Source organism: Neopsephotus bourkii, unplaced genomic scaffold, assembly GCF_033783945.1.
Source record: "Neopsephotus bourkii isolate Nb327-2 ecotype Australia unplaced genomic scaffold, CSIRO-AGI_Nbou_v1 NB_409, whole genome shotgun sequence".
Classification (NCBI taxonomy): domain Eukaryota; kingdom Metazoa; phylum Chordata; class Aves; order Psittaciformes; family Psittacidae; genus Neopsephotus; species Neopsephotus bourkii.
Window position 1 is genome coordinate 177198 of NW_026900913.1, and position 25630 is coordinate 202827.

Below are 25630 nucleotides of genomic sequence, written 5' to 3' on the forward strand. Positions count from 1 at the left end.
CCGGTGCTTGTTCTTGTCCCCATTCCCCGCTGCCGGTTCCAGTTCTCGGTCACCGTTGCCGGTCCCGGTCACCGTTATCCCCAGTGCCGGTCCCTATTAACCCCAGTGCCGGTTCCTGTCCCCATTACCCCCGCTGCCGGCTCCTGTCCCCGTTACCCCCGGTGCTGGTTCCAGTTCTCGTTCCCCGTTGCCGGTTCCGGTCCCCATTAACCCGGTGCTTGTTCCTGTCCCTATGACCCCCGTTACCGGTTCCTGTCCCCATTACCCCCGTTACCGGTTCCTGTCCCCATTACCCCCGTTACCGGTTCCTGTCCCCGTTACCCCCCGTTACCGGTTCCTGTCCCCATTACCCCCGTTACCGGTTCCGGTCCCCATTACCCCCGTTACCGGTTCCGGTCCCCGTTACACCCAGTGCCGGTTCCTGTCCCCATAACCCCCCGGTGCCGGTCCCTATTACCCCCGTTGCCGGTTCCTGTCCCCATTAACCCCGGTGCCGGTTCCTGTCCCCATTACCCCCCGCTGCCGGTTCCTGTCCCCGTTACCCCCGGTGCTGGTTCCAGTTCTCGTTCCCCGTTACCGGTTCCTGTCCCCGTTCCCCGTTACCAGTTCCGGTTCCTGTCTCCTCTTCCCGGTTCCCGCCGCCGTTCCCCCCCCCCCCCGGTGCCGGTTCCGGTGCCCCTCGCCCCTGGTGCCCGGTGCCGGCCCCGCCCCGCGCCGCCGCTGTTGCGCTGCCGCCGCCGCCGCCGCCCCCGCGCGCAGCCATTGCGGGCAGGCCCCGGCGCTGCGGCCCCGTCCGCCCGGGGACATGGTGCGGGGATGGCGGGAGCCGCGCACACGTTCCCGCTGCACCGCCTCGTCTGGCACAACCGGCACCAGGCGCTGGACAGCGCCCTCCGCTCCGGCACGGTGGGACCCGGCCCGCGCCCGCGCCCGCACCCGCACCGGGACCGAGCCCCCCCCCCCACCGAGGGAGGGGATGGAGGAGGGGAGGGGGGGATTGGGCACAACGGGGAACTGCGGGAGCTGGAGGGACCGGGAGCGCTACCGGGGACTGCGGGCACTGGGGAGGCTGCGGGCGGAGGGGACTGGGGGCACTGGAGGGCACTGGGAGTATTAGAGGGAACTGGGAATGCTGTGGGTGCAGGGACTGGGAGCACTGCAGGGCACTGGGAGCATTACAGGGAACTGGGAATGCTGCGGGTGCAGGGGACTGGGGGCACTGGGAGGACTGGGAGCATTACAGGGAACTGGGAATGATGCGGGCGGAGGGGACTGGGGGCACTGGGAGGACTGGGAGCATTACAGGCACTGGGAATGCTGCGGGTGCAGGGGACTGGGAGCACTGGGAGGACTGGGAGCACTGCAAGGGACTGGGGGGACTGGGGGAGCTGCGGGTGCAGGGGACTGGGGGCACTGGGAGGACTGGGAGCATTACAGGGACTGGGAATGCTGCGGGTGCAGGGGACTGGGGGCACTGGGAGGACTGGGAGCATTACAGGGAACTGGGAATGCTGCGGGTGCAGGGGACTGGGGGCACTGGGAGGACTGGGAACATTACAGGGAACTGGGAATGATGCGGGTGCAGGGGACTGGGGGCACTGGGAGGACTGGGAGCATTACAGGGACTGGGGGAGCTGCGGGTGCAGGGGACTGGGAGCACTGGGAGGACTGGGAGTATTAGAGGGAACTGGGAATGCTGCGGGTGCAGGGGACTGGGAACACTGGGGGGGACCGGGAGCATTACAGGGAACTGGGAATGCTGCGGGTGCAGGGGACTGGGAGCACTGGGAGGACTGGGAGCACTGCAAGGGACTGGGGGGACTGGGGGAGCTGCGGGTGCAGGGGACTGGGGGCACTGGGAGGACTGAGAGCATTACAGGGGACTGGGGAAGCTGTGGGTGCAGGGAACTGGGGGCACTGGGAGGACTGGGAGCACTGCAAGGAACTGAGGGGACTGGGGGAGCTGCGGGTGCAGGGGACTGGGAGGACTGGGAGCACTGGGAGCATTACACGGGACTGGGAATGCTGCGGGTGCAGGGGACTGGGAGCACTGCAAGGAACTGAGGGGACTGGGGGAGCTGCGGGTGCAGGGGACTGGGGGCACTGGGAGGACTGGAGGGGGAGCTGGGAGCATTGGAGGTACTGGGAGGATTCGGAGCACTGGGAGAGACTGGGAGGACTGGGGGAGCTGCGGGCACAGGGGACTGGGGGCACTGGGAGAACTGGAGCATTACAGGGGACTGGGAATGCTGCGGGTGCAGGGGACTGGGGGCACTGGGGTGGACCAGGAGCATTACAGGGAGCTGGGAGGACTGGGGGAGCTGCAGGCAAGGGGGACAGGGGGCACTGGGAGGACTGGGGGGCACTGGGAGCATTGGATGTACTGGGAAGATTGGGAGGACTGGGGGAGACTGAGAGGACTGGGAGCACTGGAGGGACTGGGGGTACTGGGGGAACCAGGGGCAGTAAGGGGATGCTGGGAGGATCTGGAATACCGGGTGGGACTGGGAGGACTGGGATCCTAGGGGATGGCAGTGCCAGGGGGCTGAAAGCAACTGGGAGCACTGGGGTTAGGATACTGGGTTAGGAGCTCTGGAGGTAGAGAGAGACTGGGGGCTCTGCGGTACTGGGAGCACTGAGGGTTGGGGCAGGGAACTGGGAGCACTGGAGATGGAGGGGAGCTGGGAGTGGGGGGACACTGGGTCTTGATCACGTTGGGATGTGGGCCTGGGGTCATGGGTGCCTTGGGATGGGGACCCGGGTGATGCAGGATGGGGACACGGGATGGGGACATGGGTGATGTGGGAGGGGGACATGGGGGACATGGGATAGAGACATGGAATGGGGACACAGGTGACATGGAATGGGGACACGGGTGACACGGGATGGGGACATGGGTGCCGCAGGGATGGGGACATGGGTGCTGGGGACATGGGAGATGTGGGATGGGTCCATGGGTGATGCAGGATGGGTCCATGGGTGATGCAGGATGGGTCCATGGGTGATGCAGGATGGGTCCATGGGTGATGCGGGATGGGTCCATGGGTGATGCAGGATGGGTCCATGGGTGATGTGGGATGGGTCCATGGATGATGCAGGATGGGTCCATGGGTGATGCAGGATGGGTCCATGGGTGATGCAGGATGGGTCCATGGATGATGCAGGATGGGTCCATGGGTGATGTGGGAATGGGGACTGAGGACATGGGTGCCATGGGATTGGGAAAAGGATGACACAGGATGGGGACATGGGTGCTGGGGACATGGGAGATGTGGGATGGAGACATGGGTGCTGCAGGATGGGTCCACGGGTGATGTGGGAATGGGGACACGGGTGACACGGGATGGGGACATGGGTGATGCAGGATGGGTCCATGGGTGCTGCAGGATGGGTCCATGGGTGATGTGGGAATGGGGACTGAGGACATGGGTGCCATGGGATTGGGAAAAGGATGACACAGGATGGGGACATGGGTGCTGGGGACATGGGAGATGTGGGATGGAGACATGGGTGCTGCAGGAATGGTGACACAGGTGATGCAGGGATGGGGACATGGGAGATACTGGTACTGATGACAGGAGAACCATGGGATGGGGACATGGGAGACACGGTACTGGTGATGGGGGGGCCATGGGATGGGGACATGGGTGATACTGGGATGGGTGATAGCAGGATGGGTGATACTGGGATGGGTGATACCGGGATGGGTGATACTGGGATGGGTGATACTGGGATGGGTGATAGCAGGATGGGTGATACCGGGATGGGTGATACCGGGATGGGTGATACCAGGATGGGTGATACTGGGATGGGTGATACTGGAATGGGTGACCTGGGATGGGTGATACCGGGATGGGTGACCTGGGATGGGTGATACCGGGATGGGTGATACTGGGATGGGTGATACTGGGATGGGTGATACCGGGATGGGTGATACTGGGATGGGTGATACCGGGTTGGGTGATACTGGGATGGGTGACCCAGGTTGGGTGATACTGGGATGGGTGATACTGGGATGGGTGATACCGGGATGGGTGATACCGGGATGGGTGATACTGGGATGGGTGATACCGGGATGGGTGATACTGGGATGGGTGATACCGGGATGGGTGATACCGGGATGGGTGATACCGGGATGGGTGATACCGGGATGGGTGATACCGGGATGGGTGATACCGGGATGGGTGATACCGGGATGGGTGATACTGGGATGGGTGATACGGGGATGGGTGATACTGGGATGGGTGGTACCGGGATGGATGATACTGGGATGGGTGATACCGGGATGGGTGATACTGGGATGGGCGATACTGGGATGGGTGGTACCGGGATGGGTGATACCGGATTGTGTGACCCGGGTTGGGGACACGGCTCCCGCTCCCGTCCCCAGCACGATGTGGAGCTGCCGGACCCGCGGGGCCGGACGCCGCTGGAGCTGGCGGTGGCGCTGGGGCACCTGGAGTCGGTGCGGGTGCTGCTGCGGCACAACGCCAACGTGGGCCGGGAGAACGCCGGCGGCTGGACCGGTACCGGGGGGGGGATCCCGGGGGGGGGGTTGGGGGGGGATCCCCATCCCTGACCCATCCCTCTGCGGGGGGAGGGATGCGGGTGGGGGGGGGGGGATCCCCATCCCTGACCCCATCCCTCTGCGGGGGGATGCTGGGAGGGATGCGGGTGGGGGGGGGGGGTATCCCCATCCCTGACCCCATCACTCTGCGGGGGGATGCTGGGAGGGATGCGGGTGGGGGGGGGGTCCCCATCCCCCACTCCCTCTGCGGGGGGATGCTGGGAGGGATGATGCTGGGAGGGATGCGGGTGTGGGGGGGGGTATCCCCATCCCTGACCCCATCCCTCTGCGGGGGGATGCTGGGAGGGATGCAGGTGGGGGGGGAGGGGGATCCCCATCCCTGACCCCATCACTCTGCGGGGGGATGCTGGGAGGGATGCAGGTGTGGGGGGGGGGGATCCCCATCCTTGACCCCATCCCTCTGCGGGGGGATGCTGGGAGGGATGCGGGTGGGGGGGGGGGGGGATCCCCATCCTTGACCCCATCCCTCTGCGGGGGGATGCTGGGAGGGATGCGGGTGGGGGGGGGGGGGTATCCCCATCCTTGACCCCATCCCTCTGCTTGTGCCCCCCCCAGTGCTGCAGGAGGCCGTGAGCACCGGGGACCCCGAGATGGTGCAGCTCGTGCTGCAGTACCGGGACTACCAGCGGGCGACGCGGCGCCTGGCCGGCATCCCCGAGCTGCTCAGCAAGCTGAGGAGGGTGAGCAACGGGGGGGGGGGGTACCCCTGGTCCTGCTGCTGGCACAGGGAGCCCCGGGTTAATCCCGGCTCTCTGCGGGGAGCACTGGGATGAGCTGGGGGGGTTTGGAGCACTGGGATGGGGTGGGAGGAGTGGGAGCATTGGAAGAGACTGGGGGCACTGGGGACTGGGAGCACTGGAGGGACTGGGAACACTAGGAGAGACTGGGAGCACTCGGTTGGACTGGAAGCATTGGATGAGACTGGGGGCACTGGGTACTGGGAGCACTGGGGGGACTGGGAACACTAGGGGAGACTGGGAGCACTGGGAGCATTGGAAGAGACTGGGGGCACTGGGGTCTAGGAGCACTGGAGGGACTGGGAACACTAGGGGAGACTGGGAGCATTGGGGTCGACTGGGAGCACTGGGGACTAGGAGCACTGGAGGGACTGGGAACAATAGGGGAGACTGGGAGGACTGGGAGCATTGGAAGAGACTGGGGGCACTGGGGACTGGGAGCACTGGAGGGACTGGGAACACTAGGGGAGACTGGGAGGACTGGGAACATTGGAAGAGACTGGGAGCACTGGAGGGACTGGGAACACTAGGGGAGACTGGGAGCATTGGGTTGGACTGGGAGCACTGGGAACTAGGAGCACTGGAGGGACTGGGAACAATAGGGGAGACTGGGAGGACTGGGAGCATTGGAAGAGACTGGGGGCACTGGGGACTGGGAGCACTGGAGGGACTGGGAACACTAGGGGAGACTGTGAGCACTGGGGTGCACTGGGAGCACTGGGGACTAGGAGCACTGAAGGGATTGGGAACACTAGTGGAGACTGGGAGCATTGGGGTGGACTGGGAGCACTGGGGACTAGGAACACTGGAGGGACTGGGAACACTAGGGGAGACTGAGAGGACTGGGAGCATTGGAAGAGTCTGGGAGCACCAGGGGAGACTGGGATGCTCAGGATCACTGGAGGTGACTGGAAGCACTGTGGAGACTGAGAGGATTGGGAACATTGGAAGAGACTGGGGGCACTGGGTACTGGGAGCACTGGAGGGACTGGGAACACTAGGGGAGACTGGGAGCATTGGGGTGGACTGGGAGCACTGGGGACTAGGAGCACTGGAGGGACTGGGAACAAAAGGGGAGACTGGGAGCATTGGGGTGGACTGGGAGCACTGGGGACTAGGAGCACTGGAGGGACTGGGAACAATAGGGGAGACTGGGAGCATTGGGGTGGACTGGGAGCACTGGGGACTAGGAGCACTGGAGGGACTGGGAACACTAGGGGAGACTGAGAGCATTGGGGTGGACTGGGAGCACTGGGGACTAGGAGCTCTGGAGGGATTGGGAACAATAGGGGAGACTGGGAACACACAGGACTGGGAGCACTGGAAGAGACTGGACTGGTCAGGAACACCGGGATCCCCACCTAAGACCCCACCCCCTGCCGCAGCCTCCCCATCCCCAACGACCCCATGAGGCACCCCCAGTACCCCAACGCTCGCTCCATCCCTTCCAGGCATCCGACTTCTACGTGGAGATGAAGTGGGAATTCACCAGCTGGGGTGAGCAGGGGCCGCCATGGGGGTACCCCCATCACCCCCATCACCCCCATGGTGCCGTGGCACTGATGGGGCGCCGGCGCGTGCCGCAGTGCCGCTGGTGTCCAAGGTGTGTCCCAGTGACGTGTACCGCGTGTGGAAGCGCGGCGAGAGCCTGCGCGTGGACACGACGCTCCTGGGCTTCGAGCACATGACCTGGCAGCGCGGGCGCCGCAGCTACATCTTCAAGGGGGAAGGTCAGAGCCCCACGGGGACCCGCCGGGACCCACACACCCCATAAGGACCCCAGGGGGGCAATAGGGACCTTGTGGGAGCCCCCATTCTCCTGCATTATAGGGACCCCCTCAGTGAACACCTACCAGGAGCCCCCTAAATGCAGTGAGCCCAGTTTTAGGGTGTTGGGGTGCCCCGCAGGGATGCTCTGGTGACACCTGAGAACCCATATACTACAGACCATATATTACAATGGGCAGTATATACCATACTTACCCATATACAGTGCATAGGATAAGGACCATATACTACAACCAGTAGTATATACCATATGTGTCCATATACTACAATGGGTAGTGTATGGACCATATACTACCATGGGCAGTACATACCATATATACCCATATACAATGGGTAGGATAAGGACCATATAGTACAACAGGTAGTATATACCATAGATACCCATATACAATGGGTAGGGTAAGGACCATGTAGTACAAAAGGTAGTATATACCATAGGTGCCCATATACTACAACGGGTAGTATATACCATATGCGTCCATATACCACAATGGGTAGTGTATGGACCATATACTACAATGGGCAGTATATACCATATGTGTCCATATACCACAATGGGTAGTGTATGGACCATGTACTACAATGGGCAGTATATACCATGTACTACAATGGGCAGTATATACCATATATACCCATATACAATGGGTAGGATAAGGACCATATAGTACAACGGGTAGTATATACCATAGATACCCATATATTACAATGGGTAGTATATACCATATATACCCATATACAATAGGTAGGATAAGGACCATAAACTACAATGGGTACTACATACCATATACGTCCATATACTACAATGGGTAGTGTATGGACCATATGCTACGATGGGTAGTATATACCATATATACCCATATACATATGGGTATATATGGGCCATATACTACAATGGGTGGTATATGGACCATATATATATATACCCGTATACTGCAATGGGTAGTTTATACCATATATACCCATATACCACAATGGGTCATATATGGGCCATATACTACAATGGGTGGTATATGGCCCATACAGTATATATATACCCATATACTACAATGCGTAGTATATACCATATATACCCATATACTACAATGGGTAGGATAAGGACCTTAGATCCCCAATAGGAACCTCTTGGGAACCCCACTTCTTCCATCTCAACCCACACCTACCAGGACCCTTCAGCTCCCCCCCAGACCTCCAAGACACCCCCAAACCCATTGACCCCCCCCGTTCTAGGGGTGTTGGGATGGGGTGCCAATGGCAGTCACTGACCCATGTCCCACCATGCCCAGATGAAGGAGCGGTGGTGATGGAGGTGGACCACGACAAGCAAGTGGTCTACACAGAGACACTGGCGCTGGCCCTACACGAGCCTGACCTGCTGCTGGCGGCCATGCAGCCCTCCGAGGAGCACGTGGCCGGGCGGCTGACGTCCCCCATCGTCTCCACGCACCTCGACACCAGGAACATCGCCTTCGAGAGGTGGGATGGCAGCCCCAGAGCGGCCCATGGCGGTGCTGAGGTGTGGGGCAGGAGCGCACGGCATGGGGCCGGGGGTGAGAAGGGGAAGGGGAAGGAAACGCTGGTGCAAGAGGATGAGCGGGACATGGGGAGCTTCCTCCGTGGCAGGAACAAGTCTGGGATCTGGGGCTGGCGCTCGGAGAAGATGGAGGTGGTGAGCGGCTACGAGGCCAAGGTGGGCACAGGGATATAGGGGGGGCAATGGGGACATGGGGGGGGCAATGGGGCGCTGATCCTGTCCCCATCTCAGGTGTACAGCGCCAGTAACGTGGAGCTGGTCACCAAGACCAGGACCGAGCATCTCTCCGACCAGGACAAGTCCCGCAGCAAAGGTGAGAGCAGCGGCCAATCAGGGAGAGCAGCATCACCAGCAGCCAATCAGGGAGCGGGGCTGCAGTGGGACCGCCCCTTTCCTGGGGGCATAATGGGAGTGCTGTAGGGTGCCACCCATGGGACATGGGACGATGTGTGGAATGTGACCCATCGGGTTTGGGACACAATGGGTGCAGAGTGTCACCCATGGGGTGTGGGGTGCTGGGGGTCACCCGTCAGGTTTGGGATGTCACCCATCAGTCATGGGACACTGTGGGTGCTGGGGGTGAGCTGTCATTTGTGGGATGCTGTGGGATGGGACCCACCACATGTGGGTCACCATTGGTGCAGGGTGTCACCCATCACATGTGGGTCACCATAGGTGCTGAGGGTAACCCCTAGGGCATAGGACACTCATCAGGTGTGGGATGCTGTGGGTGCTGGATGTGACTCATGGTGAATGGAGCAATGTGTGGGGTGTGCTTGGCACATCATGGGTGCTGGGTGTCTCCCATCACACATGGGTCTCCATGGGTGCAAGGTGTCACCCATTGAGTATGGCACCCTCTGCATAGGACCCCATGCGGGGTGAGCCCCACAGCAGCCGGGGCAGCCATGGGGTGCTGTGCCCCCTGCCCATGCTTAACCCCCTCTCTCCCCCCATCCAGGCTCCAAGACCCCCTTCCACTCCTTCCTGGGCATCGCGCAGCAGCACAGCACCCACAATGGGGTGAGTGACCGGGCTGGGGGGGTCCCTGGGGGCACCCCCATGTGCTGGGGTCCCCCTTCCATGGCTGAGCAGTGCCCGTGCCCCCCCAGGCGCCCGTGCTGCAGGCCGCCAGCCCCACCAACCCCACAGCCATCACCCCCGAGGAGTACTTCGACCCCCACTTCGACCTGGAGACCCGCAACATCGGGCGCCCCATTGAGATGTCCAGCAAGGTGCAGAGGTGAGGCCAGCACCAGGGCACAGGGATGGGGTCAGAACCCATTGGGGTGGTGATGGGGTGCAAGGGATGGGGCGCTGGCTGCAAGGACCCATTGGGGTGCTGATGGGTCCCAAGAACTTGGCACTGGGTGGTAGAACCCATTGGGGTGCAGATGGATCCCATGGGCACAACACTGGGTGCCAGGACCCATTGGGGTGCTGATGGATCCCATGGGCACAACACTGGGTGCCAGGACCCATTGGGGTGCTGATGGATCCCATGGGCACAGCACTGGGTGCCAGCATCCATTGGGGTGCTGATGGATCCCATGGGCACAGCACTGGGTGCCAGGACCCATTGGGATGCAGATGGATCCCATGGGCACAGCATTGGGTGCCAGGACCCATTGGGGTGCTGATGGATCCCATGGGTACAGCACTGGGTGCCAGGACCCACTGGGGTGCTGATGGATCCCATGGACACAGCACTGGGTATCAGGACCCATTGGGGTGCTGATGGATCCCATGGGCACAACACTGGGTGCCAGCACCCATTGGGGTGCTGATGGATCTCATGGGCCCAGCACTGGGTGCCTTGACCCATTGGGGTGCAGATGGATCCCATGGGCCCGGCACTGGGTGCCAGAACCATGGCAAGGGTGATGGATCCCATGGGTACAGCACTGGGTATCAGGACCATGGCAAGGGTGATGGGTCCCACAACCACATCATCACCCTATGGGGGTGCTGTGAGTGCCCCTGCCCCACATCCCTACCGGGTTCCCCCCTGCCCCACGGTGCCCGCAGGTTCAAGGCGACGCTGTGGCTGTGCGAGCAGCACCCGCTGTCACTGGCGGAGCAGGTGACCCCCATCATCGACCTCATGGCCATCTCCAACGCGCACTTCGCCAAGCTGCGGGACTTCATCACCCTCAAGCTGCCCCCCGGCTTCCCCGTCAAGATCGGTGCGGAGGGGGCTCCTGTGGGGCAGGGCTTGCAATGGGATGGGGACAGTGACCCCCATGTGTGTGTCCCCAGAGATCCCCCTGTTCCACGTGCTCAACGCCCGCATCACCTTCAGCAACCTCTGTGGGTGCGACCAACCCCTGGGCTCCGTGCGGGTGTGCGCCCCCCCGCAGCCCCCCGGTACCCAGCCCCCCGGAAACAGAGGTGAGGATGGGGGTGCCCTGGGTACCACCAGGATGTCCATGGGGATGGGTGCTGGGGGTGCTCAGGATGAGGGGTCTGGGGGGGATGCTGGGTACAGGGTGATGTGGTCGTGGGGTGCAGGGTGCTCAGGGGAACAGGGTGCCCATGGGTGTGAGGTGCTGTGGGATGTCACAGGGTGCCATGGGATGCCATGGGTTATCATGGGTGTGGGATGCCACAGGGTGCTGTGGGATGCCATGGGGTGCCATAGGACATCACGGGGTGCTGTGGGTGTGGGTTGCTGTGGGATGCCATGGGGTGCCATGGATGCAGGGAGCAGCAGGATGGTGCTGGGTGCCGTGGGATGCCATGGGGTACCATTGGACACCATAGGACATCACAGGGTGCTGTGGGTGTGGGTTGCTGTGGGATGCCATGGGGTACCACTGGACACCATAGGACATCACGGGGTGCTGCGGGATACCATGGTGTGCTCTAGGGGAGCTGTGGGGGTAGTGTGCCACGGGGTAACCCAGGGTGCCAGGGCCGTGGGGTGCCATGCGATGCCATTGGGTGCCATGGGCACGGGGGGTGCCATGGGCACGGGGTGCCCGGGGGTGCTCACCCCGCACCCCGCCGCAGGCTGGCCCTTCCCGTGCGAGGTGGAGGCGGGGGTGTTCGAGGTGCCCGCGGGGTACACGGTGCTGGGCGCGGGGCGCAGCGAGCCCCTGCGCGACGAGGACGACGACCTCCTGCAGTTCGCCATCCAGCAGAGCCTGCTCGACGCCGGCACCGAGACCGACCAGGCGAGGCCACGCCCCCACCCCGCGCCAAGCCCCGCCCCTCGCGGGGAGCCAACCACGCCTCCCTTCTCACGCAAGCCCTGCCCACAGGTGACGATCTGGGAGGCGCTGACCAATACCCGCCCGGGCAGCGACCCGCCGCCCTATGACGAGGAGCTGCAGCTTGAGCGGTGAGGCTCCGCCCGCTTGGGGAGTGAGGGGGCGTGGCTTAAGGGATGCCCCGCCCACCCCAGGGGCGGGTAATAGCACGTGTTGGGCAGGCGGTGGGGGCGTGGCCTCACTGGCGCTCCGCGCAGGGCCCTACAGGAGAGCATGCTGCTGCAGGCGGGCCCCAGCACCGAGCCCCTGCCCGCCGGGACCCCCCCCGGTGCCGGTGCCGGTGCCGGTGGTGGCGGCGGGGATGGCAGCGGCCCCGCGGTGCCCCCCGGTTACGGCAGCTTCGCGGAGCAGCTGCGCTTGGCCATGGCGCTGTCGGAGCGGGAGCAGGAGGAGCGGGAGCGGCGCCGGCGGGAGGAGGAGGAGGAGCTGCAGCGCATCCTGCGGCTGTCCCTCACCGACAAGTAGAGCCCGGGGGTGCTCTGCGTGGGAGAGGGGGTGACCCACGTGGGGTGGGGGGGGCACCCGGATGGCATCAGGCGTGGGGTCACCCTGGTGTGGGCATCACCCCGCATGGGGACACCCCAACTCGGGCATGGCCAGTGCCGCGGGGGCATCCCCATGGCGGGACCCCTTCCGGATGAGGGCATAGCTCCCACATGGGGGGCATTGATCCAGGGATCCTTCTACCCCCAGGACCCACAACCGAGGGGTCCTCAAATCTCAGCCCAGGCACCCTGATCTGGGACCCCCCGCCCTACCCAAGGGATACCCTTATCCCCAGGACCTTCACCCTAGGGCCCCCCCCTTGTCTTCAGTGTTGTACATTGATCCCATGGAGGGGGGCAGGATGGAGCTGGGGGGCCCCGTGGGATGTGGCTGAGCCCCTTTAAAGGCACCCCAGGGTTGGGTGCTGGGGGGACGGGCAGGGAACCCCCAGGCCTCATCCCTTGGGGGGCAGTGGGGGGCCCTTGTATGTACATATACATATATACATATATATATATACATGTGTGTGCTGACTGTGGTGGGGGGGAGAAGGGGGCAGAGCCTGTGGGAAGAATGGCATGGGGGGGGGAACTGGGGGGATCCCATGGGATTTTCTTCCCCCTCGCCCCCCCCCCCCAAAATCTTGCCCTAGTGCCCCCATTCTCTGCCCTGGGTATATTACATTCCATGTGTAATTCCTGGAGACCCAGTGCTGAGCCATGGAATGACAAGGGGCTTGGGGGGGGGGTCCTAAGGTAACAGGGGTCCAGTTTGGGGTGGGATGGGGTGTTCCACTCGGGGGTGGGATTGAGAGAGCATAGGGTTGAAGGAGGGGGTCAGGGTGTGCTGGCACCCAGGGGGGCACAACCAGTAGAGCCCCAATGCCAGGGTGAGGGGCTCTGGGAACGGGGGGGGTCCCAGGTACTGGGATCCTATGTGCCAGAGGGTGAATCCTGCGGGGTCTCAGGGGCCGGGTCCCCGGTAGGGCAGTTTGGGGGTTCCCGCTCCGGTGGTACCAGCGCTGGGGGGCGGTGATGATGCAGGGGGTACCATAAGGGTGGTACCGGTGCCAGTCCGGTGGTACCAGCACTGGGAGGCGGTGATGATGCAGGGGGTACCATAAGGATGGTACTGGTGCCAGTCCGGTGGTACCAGCACTGGGGGGCGGTGATGATGCAGGGGGTACCGTAAGGGTGGTACCGGTGCCAGTCCGGTGGTACCAGCGCTGGAGGCGGTGATGATGCAGGGGGTACCATAAGGGTGGTACCGGTGCCAGTCCGGTGGTACCAGCGCTGGGAGGCGGTGATGATGCAGGGGGTACCATAAGGGTGGTACCGGTGCCAGTCCGGTGGTACCAGCGCTGGGGGGCGGTGATGATGCAGGGGGTACCATAAGGGTGGTACGGTGCCAGTCCGGTGGTACCAGGCTGGGGGGCGGTGATGATGCAGGGGGTACCATAAGGGTGGTACCGGTGCCAGTCCGGTGGTACCAGCGCTGGGGGGCGGTGATGATGCAGGGGGTACCATAAGGGTGGTACCGGTGCCAGTCCGGTGGTACCAGCGCTGGGGGGCGGTGATGATGCAGGGGGTACCATAAGGGTGGTACCGGTGCCAGTCCGGTGGTACCAGCGCTGGGGGGCGGTGATGATGCAGGGGGTACCATAAGGGTGGTACCGGTGCCAGTCCGGTGGTACCAGCGCTGGGGGGCGGTGATGATGCAGGGGGTACCATAAGGGTGGTACCGGTGCCAGTCCGGTGGTACCGGGACTGGGGCTGATGCTAAGGGGGGCAAATCCCGCTCCGTGCCCGGCGCCGTGCCCGTTCCCGTTCCCGTTCCCGTCCGGGCGGGGCAGCGGCGGCGGCGGCGCTTCCTGGTGCGCGGGGCATGGCGCTGGTGACGGTGCGGCGGGCGGCGGGGTCCGGCGGGGGCTCGGCGGTGAGTGCGGGACGGGGACGGGAGCGGGGGGAGCGCGGATCCGGTACCAGCGCTGGGATGGGGGGGGGGGGGGTTCGGGGTGTCCCAACGCGGTGTGGAGCGGGGGGGGGAAGGATTTGAGTCCGCTCCGGTGCCTCCCGGGACGGGCTGATCGCGGCCGCCCCCGGTGGGACGTTACCGGGGGTGATTCCCAGCACATGGGGGGGTTCCTCTGCTCCCGGTGGGGCTGCTCTGTAGTTAAGGGGCTATGGGGCGGTGGGGGGGTGACCCCAGCTGCTCCCCAGTGCTCCCAGGAGCTTCGGTGTCCCGATGCTTCCCGGTGCTCCCGTCCTCCCCCTTTCAGTTCCCATTGGGCCTTATTGAGTCATCCTACAGCACCCAAACAGGGGGGAGCACAGGGACAGGACCCCCCCCCCCCGCCATCCCAGAGCTGATCTGCCTCCCTAATGGGACCCCCCCATGGCTCCCATGCTCCCTAATGAGTCCCAACCAATGCCTCCCGTGCTGCTGGTTGGGGGTTGCAGGGGGTCACTGGTCCCCAGTGGGATGTGTTGGGGGGGGGGGGGTTGCTGACCCCCCACGCATGACCTGTGCCCCCGGGGTCACACTCCCTTATGGGGACATTGCCACCCCCCCATTGCGTTGCAGGAGGAAGATGCACCCAGACGTGGCCAACTGCAGCGGCGGTGAGAAGGGGATGTCCCCTGAATGGGGGACATGGGGTACAGGGATACAGATAGGAGCATCCCCCCCCCCATGGTGCCCCAGCTCTCTCCCCCTTGGGGAAGTGTTTTGGGGGGCCCCCATCCATGAGGGCCATGGGATACAGGGATACAGATAGGAGCATCCCCCCCACTATGGTACCCCAGCTCTCTCCCCCTTGGGGAAGTGTTTTGGGGGGCCCCCATCCATGAGGGCCATGGGATACAGGGATACAGATAGGAGCATCCCCCCCCATGGTGCCCCAGCTCTCTCCCCCTTGGGGAAGTGTTTTGGGGGGCCCCCATCCATGAGGGCCATGGGATACAGGGATACAGATAGGAGCATCCCCCCCCATGGTACCCCAGCTCTCTCCCTGGGGAAGTGTTTTGGGGGGCCCCCATCCATGAGGGCCATGGGATACAGGGACACAGATAGGAGCATCCCCCCCATGGTACCCCAGCTCTCTCCCCATTGGGGAAGTGTTTTGGGGGGCCCCCATCCATGAGGGCCATGGGATACAGGGATACAGATAGGAGCATCCCCCCCTCATGGTGCCCCAGCTCTCTCCCCCTTGGGGAAGTGTTTTGGGGGCCCCCATCCATGAGGGCCATGGGATACAGGGATACAGATAGGAGCATCCCACCCCCATGGTACCCCAGCTCTCTCCCCCTTGGGGAAGTGTTTGGGGGCCCCCATCCATGAGGGCCATGGGATACAGGGATACAGATAGGAGCATCCCCCCCCATGGTACCCCAGCTCTCTCCCCCTTGGGGAAGTGTTTTGGGGGCCCCCATCCATGAGGGCCATGGGATACAGGGATACAGATAGGAGCATCCCCCCCCCATGGTGCCCCAGCTCTCTCCCCCTTGGGGAAGTGTTTTGGGGGCCCCCATCCATGAGGGCCATGGGATACAGGGATACAGATAGGAGCATCCCCCCCCCCATGGTGCCCCAGCTCTCTCCCCCTTGGGGAAGTGTTTTGGGGGCCCCCCATCCATGAGGGCCATGGGATACAGGGATACAGATAGGAGCATCCCCCCCCCATGGTACCCCAGCTCTCTCCCCCTTGGGGAAGTGTTTTGGGGGGCCCCCATCCATGAGGGCCATGGGATACAGGGATACAGATAGGAGCATCCCCCCCACTATGGTACCCCAGCTATCTCCCCCTTGGGGAAGTGTTTTGGGGGGCCCCCCATCCATGAGGGCCATGCTGTGGGTCCCACATCCCACTGAGGAGCTTCTGCCCCCCAGGCAGAGCTTTGTCATGGTCAAAGGGGCCGCTCTGCTGCTGCCTGCTGAGGAGCACCCCCCGGCTGAGTCCCCCCCGGCCGAGCCCCCCAGCCTGGCCCAGGGGCAGCAGGAGCAGCACCTCCAGCTCATGATGCAGCTGCTGCGGCCTCAGGACGCCATCCGGCTGGTGGGAATGGGATAACAGGGGTGGGATAGGGATGGGGATGGGCTATGGGTGGGGATGGGGACAAGGGTGAGAATAGAATGGGGATGGGAACTGGGTATGGGTGGGATGCAATGGGGATAGGGATGGCATGGGACAGAGCAGGATTGGGATGGACAGAATGGTGATGGGGATGGGATGAGGAGGGGAATGGGATGAGGATGGGGGCAGGATGGGGGTGGGACAAAATGGGGATGGGGTCAGGGGTGGGGACAGTATGGGAGTGGGAATGGGATATGGATGGGACAGGATGGGAAGGAGAATGAGATATGGATGGGATGAGGATGGGGGCAGGATGGGGATGGAACAGGGGAACTGGATATGGATGGGATGCAATGGGGATGGGGATAGCATGGGACAGAGCAGGATTGGGATGGACAGAATGGTGATGGGGGCAGGATGGGAAGGAGAATGAGATATGGATGGGATGAGGATGGGGGCCGTATGGGGGTGGGACAAAATGGGGATGGGGACGGGGTGGGGACAGTATGGGAGTGGGAATGGGATATGGATGGGACAGGATGGGATGGGATGGGATGGGATGGGATGGGATAAAGGTAAGGAAAAGATGGGGATGGAAATGGGATATGGATGAGGCAGGATGGTATGAGGTGGCATGAGATGAGTGTGGGGATAGGATGGGAATGGCATGGGCCAGGACAGGACTGGAATGAGGACATATGGGGGTGGGACAGAATGGGGATGGGGACAGAGGTGGGGACAGTATGGGAGTGGGAATGGGATATGGATGGAACAGGATGGGATGGGGTTGGATAAAGTTGAGGATAGGATGGGGGTGTCATTTGATGGGACAGGATTGGGATAGGGAGAGTATTGGAATGGGAATAGGATATGGATGGGATGAGATGGGATGGAATAAAAGGTGAGGATAGGATGGGGATGTCGTGTGATGGGACAGGATGGGATGAGATGGGATGGAATAAAAGGTGAGGATAGGATGGGGATGTCATGTGATGGGACAGGATGGGATGAGATGGGATGGAATAAAAGGTGAGGATAGGATGGGGATGTCGTGTGATGGGACAGGATTGGGATGGGGACAGTATTGGAATGGGAATAGGATATGGATGGGACAGGATGGGATGAGATGGGATGGAATAAAAGGTAAGGATAGGATGGGGATGTCGTGTGATGGGACAGGATTGGGATGGGGACAGTATTGGAATGGGAATAGGATATGGATGGGACAGGATGGGATGAGATGGGATGGAATAAAAGGTGAGGATAGGATGGGGATGTCGTGTGATGGGACAGGATTGGGATGGGGACAGTATTGGAATGGGAATAGGATATGGATGGGACAGGATGGGATGAGATGGGATGGAATAAAAGGTAAGGATAGGATGGGGATGTCATGTGATGGGACAGGATGGGATGAGATGGGATGGAATAAAAGGTGAGGATAGGATGGGGATGTCGTGTGATGGGACAGGATGGGATGGGGACAGGGATGTGACAGGGATGGTACAGGATGGGACGAGGGGAGAAGGGATGGGCATGGGGACGGGTGTGGGATATGGATGGAGATGGGACAGACAGGATGGAGATACAACAGCACGGGCTGAGCACAGGCTGGAGACAGGGATGGAAGGGGACGGCTACAGCCCAGCCTGCCCTGCAGCGCACTGGGGACACCGGGGGCACCCGGGGGCAGATCCCGCAGTGCAGGAGCCCCCCCTGAGCCCATCCTTGCAGGCGGTGCGGTTGGAGTCGGCGCGGCCGCGGCGGGTGCGGTACCTGCTGGTGGTGCGGCCCGAGGAGGCGGGGGCCCAGGGGGAGGCGGCGCTGCTGGGGGTGGACTTTGCCCATGAGGGGTGAGTGGGGCGCTAGGGGGGGTACCTGGGGTGGGGGGGCGGCTGCATCCCCTCACCTCTGCCTGCCCCAGGGCATCCCGCTGCACCCTGGGCATGGTGCTGCCCCTCTGGAGCGACACCCAGGTCTTCCTCGATGGCGATGGGTAAGGGGAATTGGGGGGGGGGGGGCAGTGGAAGGTGGATAAAGGGGTGGGAGGGGGTTGGGGTGACCCCCTTGGTACCCTCCCTGTGTCTCCCCATGGTGCTCAGAGGGTTCAGCGTGACGTCAGGGGGAGAGACCCGCATCTTCAAGCCCATCTCTGTGCAGACCATGTGGTGAGTGACCCCACATGGGATTATGTGGGCGCTGCCATGGGCGTGGAACGTGGGCAGCACCGTGCTCAGGGTGGGCATCCGCATGGGTACGGGATGTGGGTTCCACCATGGTCACGGGGGATGTGGTCGCCACTATGGTCATGGGAAGGTTGTGGGCACTGGGTATGGATCCCACAGTGCTCAGCTGGAATATGGGCATTCCCATGGGCATGACGTCTGTATCACCATATGCAGGGGGATGAGATCATCCCTATGGGTGTGGGATGTGGGTACCACCATATCAGAGAGGATATGGGCCTCCCAAGGGGCATGGGATGGGGGTACCATCATATCAGAGAGGATATGGGCCTCCCAAGGGGCATGGGATGGGGGTACCACCATATTCAGGGGGATATGATCATCCCTATGGGCATGGGATGTGGGTACCACCATATCAGAGAGGATACGGGCCTCCCAATGGGCATGGGTCGTGGGTACCACCATATTCAGGGGGATATGATCATCCCTATGGGCATGGGATGTGGGTACCACCATATCAGAGAGGATATGGGCCTCCCAGGGGGAACGGGACATGGATATCACCATATTCAGGGGGATATGATCATCCCTATGGGCATGGGATGTGGGTACCACCATATCAGAGAGGATACAGGCTTCCCAAGGGGCACGGTATGGGGTACCACCACATTCAGGGGGATATGATCATCCCTGTGGGCATGGGATGTGGGTACCACCATATCAGAGAGGATACAGGCTTCCCAAGGGGCATGGGATCTGGGTACCACCATATTCAGGGGGATATGATCATCCCTATGGGCATGGGATGTGGGTACCATCATATCAGAGAGGATACGGGCCTCCCAATGGGCACGGGATGGGGGTACCACCATATTAAGGGGATGTGCTCACCACCACGAGCACTGGGGGGGGACAAGGGCACCCCTGCGGGTACCCCTGTGGGCAGGGGACATAGGTACCACTGTGTTCAGAGGGGATATGGGCATCCCTGTGGGCAGGGCGCATGGGTACCACTGTGTTCAGGGGGGATATGGGCATCCCTGTGGGCAGGGCACATGGGTACCACTGTGTTCAGGGGGGATATGGGCATCACTGTGGGCAGGGCACATGGGTACCACTGTGTTCAGGGGAGATATGGGCATCCCTGTGGGCAGGGCACATGGGTACCACTGTGTTCAGGGGGGATATGGGCATCCCTGTGGGCAGGGTGGTTGTGTTGGGGTTGGGTTGTGGGGGGGCATGGGTACCACTGTGTTCAGGGGGGATATGGGCATCCCTGTGGGCAGGGCACATGGGTACCACTGTGTTCAGGGGGGATATGGGCATCCCTGTGGGCAGGGCACATGGGTACCACTGTGTTCAGGGGGGATATGGGCATCCCTGTGGGCAGGGCGCATGGGTACCACTGTGTTCAGGGGGGATATGGGCATCCCTGTGGGCAGGGCACATGGGTACCACTGTGTTCAGGGGGGATATGGGCATCCCTGTGGGCAGGGCACATGGGTACCACTGTGTTCAGGAGGGATATGGGCATCCCTGTGGGCAGGGCACATGGGTACCACTGTGTTCAGGGGGGATATGGGCATCCCTGTGGGCAGGGCACATGGGTACCACTGTGTTCAGGAGGGATATGGGCATCCCATTGGGCAGGGCGCATGGGTACCACCACGGTGAGGGGGTGATGGTGTGGGCACTGCAGCGGGTACACGCAGGGCACGGAACGGGGGGGGTGTGGGGAGGGTTGAGGCCCCCCGGGCCCCCCCATGCGGTGCGGGGGGGGTGCGGTGTGAGGCGCTGTGGCAGGGCCGTGCTGCAGGAGCTGCACCGCGCCTGCGAGGACGCGTCCCGAGGGGGGCACATCCCCGGCGGGGCGGCGCTGGGCTGGGCCCGGGGGTACGCGGCGGCGCTGGGCTCGGAGCAGAGCTGCCTCAACGAGTGGAGCGCCATGGCCGGGCTGGAGTCCGTGCGGCCCGCGTCCCCGCCCCCCCGCCGGTAAGCTCCGCCCACCGGGCCAATCAGCGCTGTGCTTGCGGAGGGAGGCGGGGCTAAAGGGTGGAGGAGGTGGGGTTTGGGAGAGGAGTGTGGCCAATGGGGAGGGGCTTATAGGAAGTGAGTGGAGATCCAGGTCTTTTATGTCAATAAGGAGGCGGGACTCGCGTGTTTAGGGGCGGGGCTTAGCAACAGGGTGTGGCCAATGGGGTATGGTTTAAAGGAGTGGGTGGAGCTTCCATGCTTTGTATGGGCATAAGGAGGAGGGGTTTTAAATCAGGGTGTGACCAATGGGGTGGGGTTTAAAGGAGTGGGTGGAGCTTCCACGCTTTATATGGGCATAAGGAGGAGGGGTTTAAAACCAGGGTGTGACCAATGGGGCAGGGTTTAAAGGAAGTGGGTGGAGCTTCCACGCTTTCTATGGGCATAAGGAGGAGGGGTTTAAAACCAGGGTGTGACCAATGGGGAGGGGTTTAAAGGAAGTGGGTGGAGCTTCAAACCTTTGATGGCAGTGAGGAGGCGTGGCTTGTGTATAAGGTCGGGGTTTGAGATCGGGGACTGGCCAGTGGGGAGGGGTTTGATGAAGTGGGTGGAGCTTGAACCCTTGGGGTGTGAATAAATAGGCGGGGATTGTGTTTACGGGAGGGGCTTGGGGTTGGTGTGTGGCCAGTGGGGCAGGGTTGAAAGAAAGTGGGTGGATCTTATGCCCTTTAATGGTCATGAGGAGGTGGGGTTTGTGTTTAGGGGAGGGCCTTGGGACTGGGGTGTGTCCAATGGGGCGGGGTTTAAAGTAAGTGGGTGGAGCTTTCCTCCTTGTATGGTCATGAGGAGGCGGGGCTTGTGTCCAGAGGAGGCGGGGCCTGCTCAGGGCAGTGCCATGGCCATCGGTCGGTGATGTGGTGACACCAATGCCAGGCCAGGGGCACCGGAGCTGTCGGAGCAGACAGTGCGGGCACTGCTCCGGGACGTGATGGCCAGCGCCGACCTGGAGAGCGTCACCTCCAAGGAGGTGGGTGACCCCAGACAGGGGCCAAGAGCCTGGTCCGCAGGCAGGGGCAGGAGCATCCATCACCCCATGGTGGTCCCCAGGTCCGGGAGGAGCTGGAGCGGCGCACGGGGCACAGCCTGGCCCAGCACAAGGACTTCATCGACAACGAGATGCTGCTGGTGCTGGCGCAGATGGACCGGCCCTCCCGTGTGTTCCCTCACCTCTACCTGGTGGGCAAGGTTGGGCACGGTGGTAAGGGCGGGCAGGGCTCGTCCCCAGGGCTCACCACTGCCACCATGCAGGGATCTGAATGGAACGCGGCCAACTTGGAGGAGCTGCAGCAGAACCGGTGAGTGCGGGGTCATTGGGGTACAGTGGTGGGGTGGGCATAGGGAGATCGGGGGGTGGCTCAGTGGGGTGGCATGGGGTCATCTGGAGTGTTACGGTGGTGCAGGTATGGGGTCATCATGGGATGCTGATGGGTGGATATGGGGTCATTGCAGGACAGGCATGGGGATGGACATGGGGTCTTGTAGGGCACCCATTTGGATGGGTGTTGTGTCATCATGGGGGACCCATTGGAGTGGGCACAGGGTCTTAGTAGGGCACCCATTGGAGTACTGAAGGTGTCTTTGTAAGGCACTTATTGAGATAGGAATGGTCTGTTTTGGGCACCCATTGGGTTCATCATGGGGTCTTTGTAAGGCACCCATTGGGTTGATCATGGGGTCTTTGTAAGACACCCATTGGGTTGATCATGGGGTCTTTGTAAGGCACCCATTGGGTTGATCATGGGGTCTTTGTAAGGCACCCATTGGGTTGATCATGGAGTCTTTGTAGGGCACCCATTGGTTTGATCATGGAGTCTTTGTAGGGCACCCATTGGGTTGATCATGGAGTCTTTGTAGGGCACCCATTGGGTTGATCATGGAGTCTTTGTAGGGCACCCATTGGGTTGATCATGGGGTCTTTGTAGGGCACTCACTGGGTTGATGATAGGGTCTTTGTAGGGCACCCACTCAGTTGATCATGGGGTCTTTGCAGGGCACCCATTGGGTCGGCCATCTGATCATCCTGCGACACCCATTGGGGTGGTCGAAGGGGTCCCTGTAGGGCACCCATTGGGATGGATGTGAGGTCCTCATGGAACACTTGGCAGGGTGGGTGCAGGAGGTCTATGGCACCGCAGTGGGGTGGATGTGGAGCACAGGCAGACCCCCCTGTTCGTGCTGCCCCAGGGTCACCCACATCCTGAACGTGGCGCGGGAGATCGACAACTTCTTCCCGGCGCTGTTCACCTACATGAACGTGCGGGTGTACGATGAGGAGACGGCCCAGCTCCTGCCCCACTGGAACGACACCTTCCTCTTCCTCTCCCGTGTCCGGTCAGTGGGGCCAGGGCAGCCCTGGGGCACAGGGGCAATGTGGGGGTTCCAGGATGTGGGGGGCATGGGGGGACAGGGGTTAGAGGAGGGGCAGGGTGAAGGGAACACAACATGGATGGGGGTATCTGCGGGAGGTGTCTTGGTGACTGAGGTGCTGGTAGGCATGGAGAGCACTGGGGACACTGGGAGCACTGGAGATGGGGTGATCTCCCATTGGGGCCTATGGGAATGTGGGGAGACATGGGGACATGGGGACTGTGGGGCACAGTGTCCCTGGGGACAAGGGAACCATTGGGAACAAGGTACCTGGGGACATGGGAAGCACTGGGAACATGGGACCCATTGGGAACAAGGTCCCCTGGGACAATGGGAGCTCTGGGAACATGGGAACCATTGGGAACAAGGTCTCTGGGGACAATGGGAGCTCTGGGAAGATGGGAACCATTGGGTGCAGGGTCCCTGGGGACAATGGGAGCTCTGGGAACATGGGACCCATTGGGAACAAGGTCCCCTGGGTCATGGGGAGCTCTGGGAACATGGGAACCATTGGGAACAAGGTCCCTGGGGACAATGGGAGCTCTGGGAACATGGGACCCATTGGGAACAAGGTCCCTGGGACATGGGGAGCACTCGGGATATGGGAACCATGGAGCAGGGGGCCCCCAGTGCCATGCTGTGCCCCGGTGGCAACGGGTGCCCCCACGCACTCAGTGTCCATGGGTGCACACCGCAGGGCCAGCGGGGGCCGGGCACTGGTTCACTGCCGCATGGGGCTGAGCCGCTCGGCAGCCACGGTGCTGGCGTACGCCATGAAGGAGTTCGGGTGGCCCCTGGAGCGGGCGCTGCGGCACGTACGGCACTGCCGGCCCGGCGCCATGCCCAACCCCGGCTTCATGCGGCAGCTCGACTTCTACCAGGGCATCCTGAGCGCCAGGTGGGTGGGGCCGAGGGGGGACACGCCCCCCTCAGGGGTGGGGCGTGATGAGACCACGCCCCCTTTTGCTAAGGAAAAGGCGGGGATCTATGCGGCCATGCCCCCTTGGGGAGGGAGGGTACTGGGCCTTCTGGTGCTATGTCCAATCATGTATGAGGGGGCGGGGTCTGATGAGGCCACGCCCTCTTTGGGGATAGGTGGGATGTAGAGGCATATATATGGGTATATATCCCATATATCTCTATATATAGATATAGATGGGTATATATCCCATATATAGATATGGGATATCTAGATATATATATAGATATGGGTATATATGGGTATATATAGATATATGGGGTATAAACCCTTCAGTATGAGAGGTTGGGGTCAACTTTGACCGTGCCCCCCTTTGGATTGGAAGGATGGGGTCTTGTGTGGCCACGCCCCCTTTGTATATGAGGAGGCAGTGGAGTGGCCACGCCCCTTTAGGACAGGAAAGGTGTGGACAGTCGTGGCCACGCCTCCTTTAACAGTGAGAGGGCGTGGTCTGTTGTAACCACGCCCCTTAGGCTGGAGAGTGTATCGTGACTACTCCTTCTTTGGTAACAAGGGGCGTGGTCTGGTGTGACCACGCCCCCTTGTCCATAGCGATAAGTGTGGTGAATGAAGCCTCTTTTGACCACGCCCCTTCACACCGGGTGGGCGGGGCATGCATCACGGGGTGGGCGGAGTCTGTGGGACCCCCCGCGTTGCCGCTGCGGAGGGGGCCCGGTCAGGGGGTGACGGGCGGGTGTGCGGCAGCCGTCACAGCACCATGTGGGAGCCCAGGGTGGCCGAGCCCCAGCCCCAGCCGCAGCCCCAAGGGGACGAGGGCGGCGCAGCCCCATCCCCGCAGCCCCTTGAGGACGTGACAGTGCCGGGGGTGCTGGGGGCCTCCCCTCGGCCCCGCATCTCCCTGTGCGCCGTCATGAGGAGCATCAGCCAGATGGAGCCCCCTGAGGAGCCGCTCTGCGAGGAGGTGAGTGCAGGGACCGGGGGGTGCAAGCAGCGGGGCTGCGGCACTGCCTGAGCCCCCCCTGACCTCCCCATAGGTGTTCGCTTCTGCGGAGGCACCGGCGGGTTCAGGGGGGTCCCCCCCGGCAGCATCGCCCCAACCTCGACCCTCGTCCCGCCCGCGCCGGGTGCCGCGCCAGGCCAGCCTCGACGGAGGCCCCGCCCCCTGAGGTGACCACGCCCCCGAGGAGGGAGGCTCCGCCCATGGCCGCGCGCACCGACGACTAAGGCAGAGCTCTCCTCCAATCACTGCGAAGGGGCTGGGCTTATCCATGGCCACGCCCCCTCCTTTCACACTACTGCGGGTGGCGGAGGCCGGCGCGGGGCCCTGCTGCCCGCCCTGCACCAGCACTGACAATAAAGAGCGGAACCGGCCGGCCCGGGCCTGCCTGATGCCCGGGACAGCGTCCAAGGCCGGCGGGGCACCGGGAACCGGCACCTCCGGTACCGCGAAGCGCCGCCGCCATCTTATGTGGAGGGGGAAGCGGGGAGCCGACTACAGCTCCCGGCATCCCTTGCGCGGAGACTGGCTTAGAGCACCTTCCGGGTTGCTACGCAACCGGGTGCAGGCTTGACAGAGGCCTAGCGGCCTAGGCCGCGCCGCGGGGCCGGAACCGGAACCGAAACCGGAACCGG

The 25630-nt window shown here is 62.4% G+C and overlaps 2 protein-coding genes across 2 annotated transcripts; both read left to right on the plus strand.

Moving 5' to 3' along the window:
* Window positions 1-738: 738 nt before the first annotated feature.
* Window positions 739-12384, plus strand: ANKRD13D (ankyrin repeat domain 13D). The gene is made up of 15 exons (XM_061349352.1): window positions 739-906; window positions 4391-4526; window positions 5144-5268; window positions 6777-6822; window positions 6912-7055; window positions 8397-8586; window positions 8734-8800; window positions 8876-8957; window positions 9606-9667; window positions 9757-9887; window positions 10673-10830; window positions 10904-11035; window positions 11657-11820; window positions 11908-11987; window positions 12114-12384. The coding sequence occupies exons 1-15, from the start codon at window positions 817-819 to the stop codon at window positions 12379-12381; spliced, it is 1875 nt and encodes a 624-aa protein (XP_061205336.1). The 5' UTR covers window positions 739-816; the 3' UTR covers window positions 12382-12384.
* A 1872-nt stretch (window positions 12385-14256) lies between these two features.
* Window positions 14257-25222, plus strand: SSH3 (slingshot protein phosphatase 3). The gene is made up of 14 exons (XM_061349344.1): window positions 14257-14337; window positions 14986-15023; window positions 16295-16456; window positions 18209-18327; window positions 18399-18470; window positions 18577-18642; window positions 20464-20652; window positions 21565-21658; window positions 21739-21867; window positions 21940-21986; window positions 22876-23022; window positions 23756-23956; window positions 24743-24959; window positions 25085-25222. Exons 3-14 carry the CDS (start codon window positions 16304-16306, stop codon window positions 25220-25222), a joined length of 1572 nt encoding a protein of 523 aa, XP_061205328.1. The 5' UTR covers window positions 14257-14337; window positions 14986-15023; window positions 16295-16303.
* The last annotated feature ends 408 nt before the right edge of the window (window positions 25223-25630 follow it).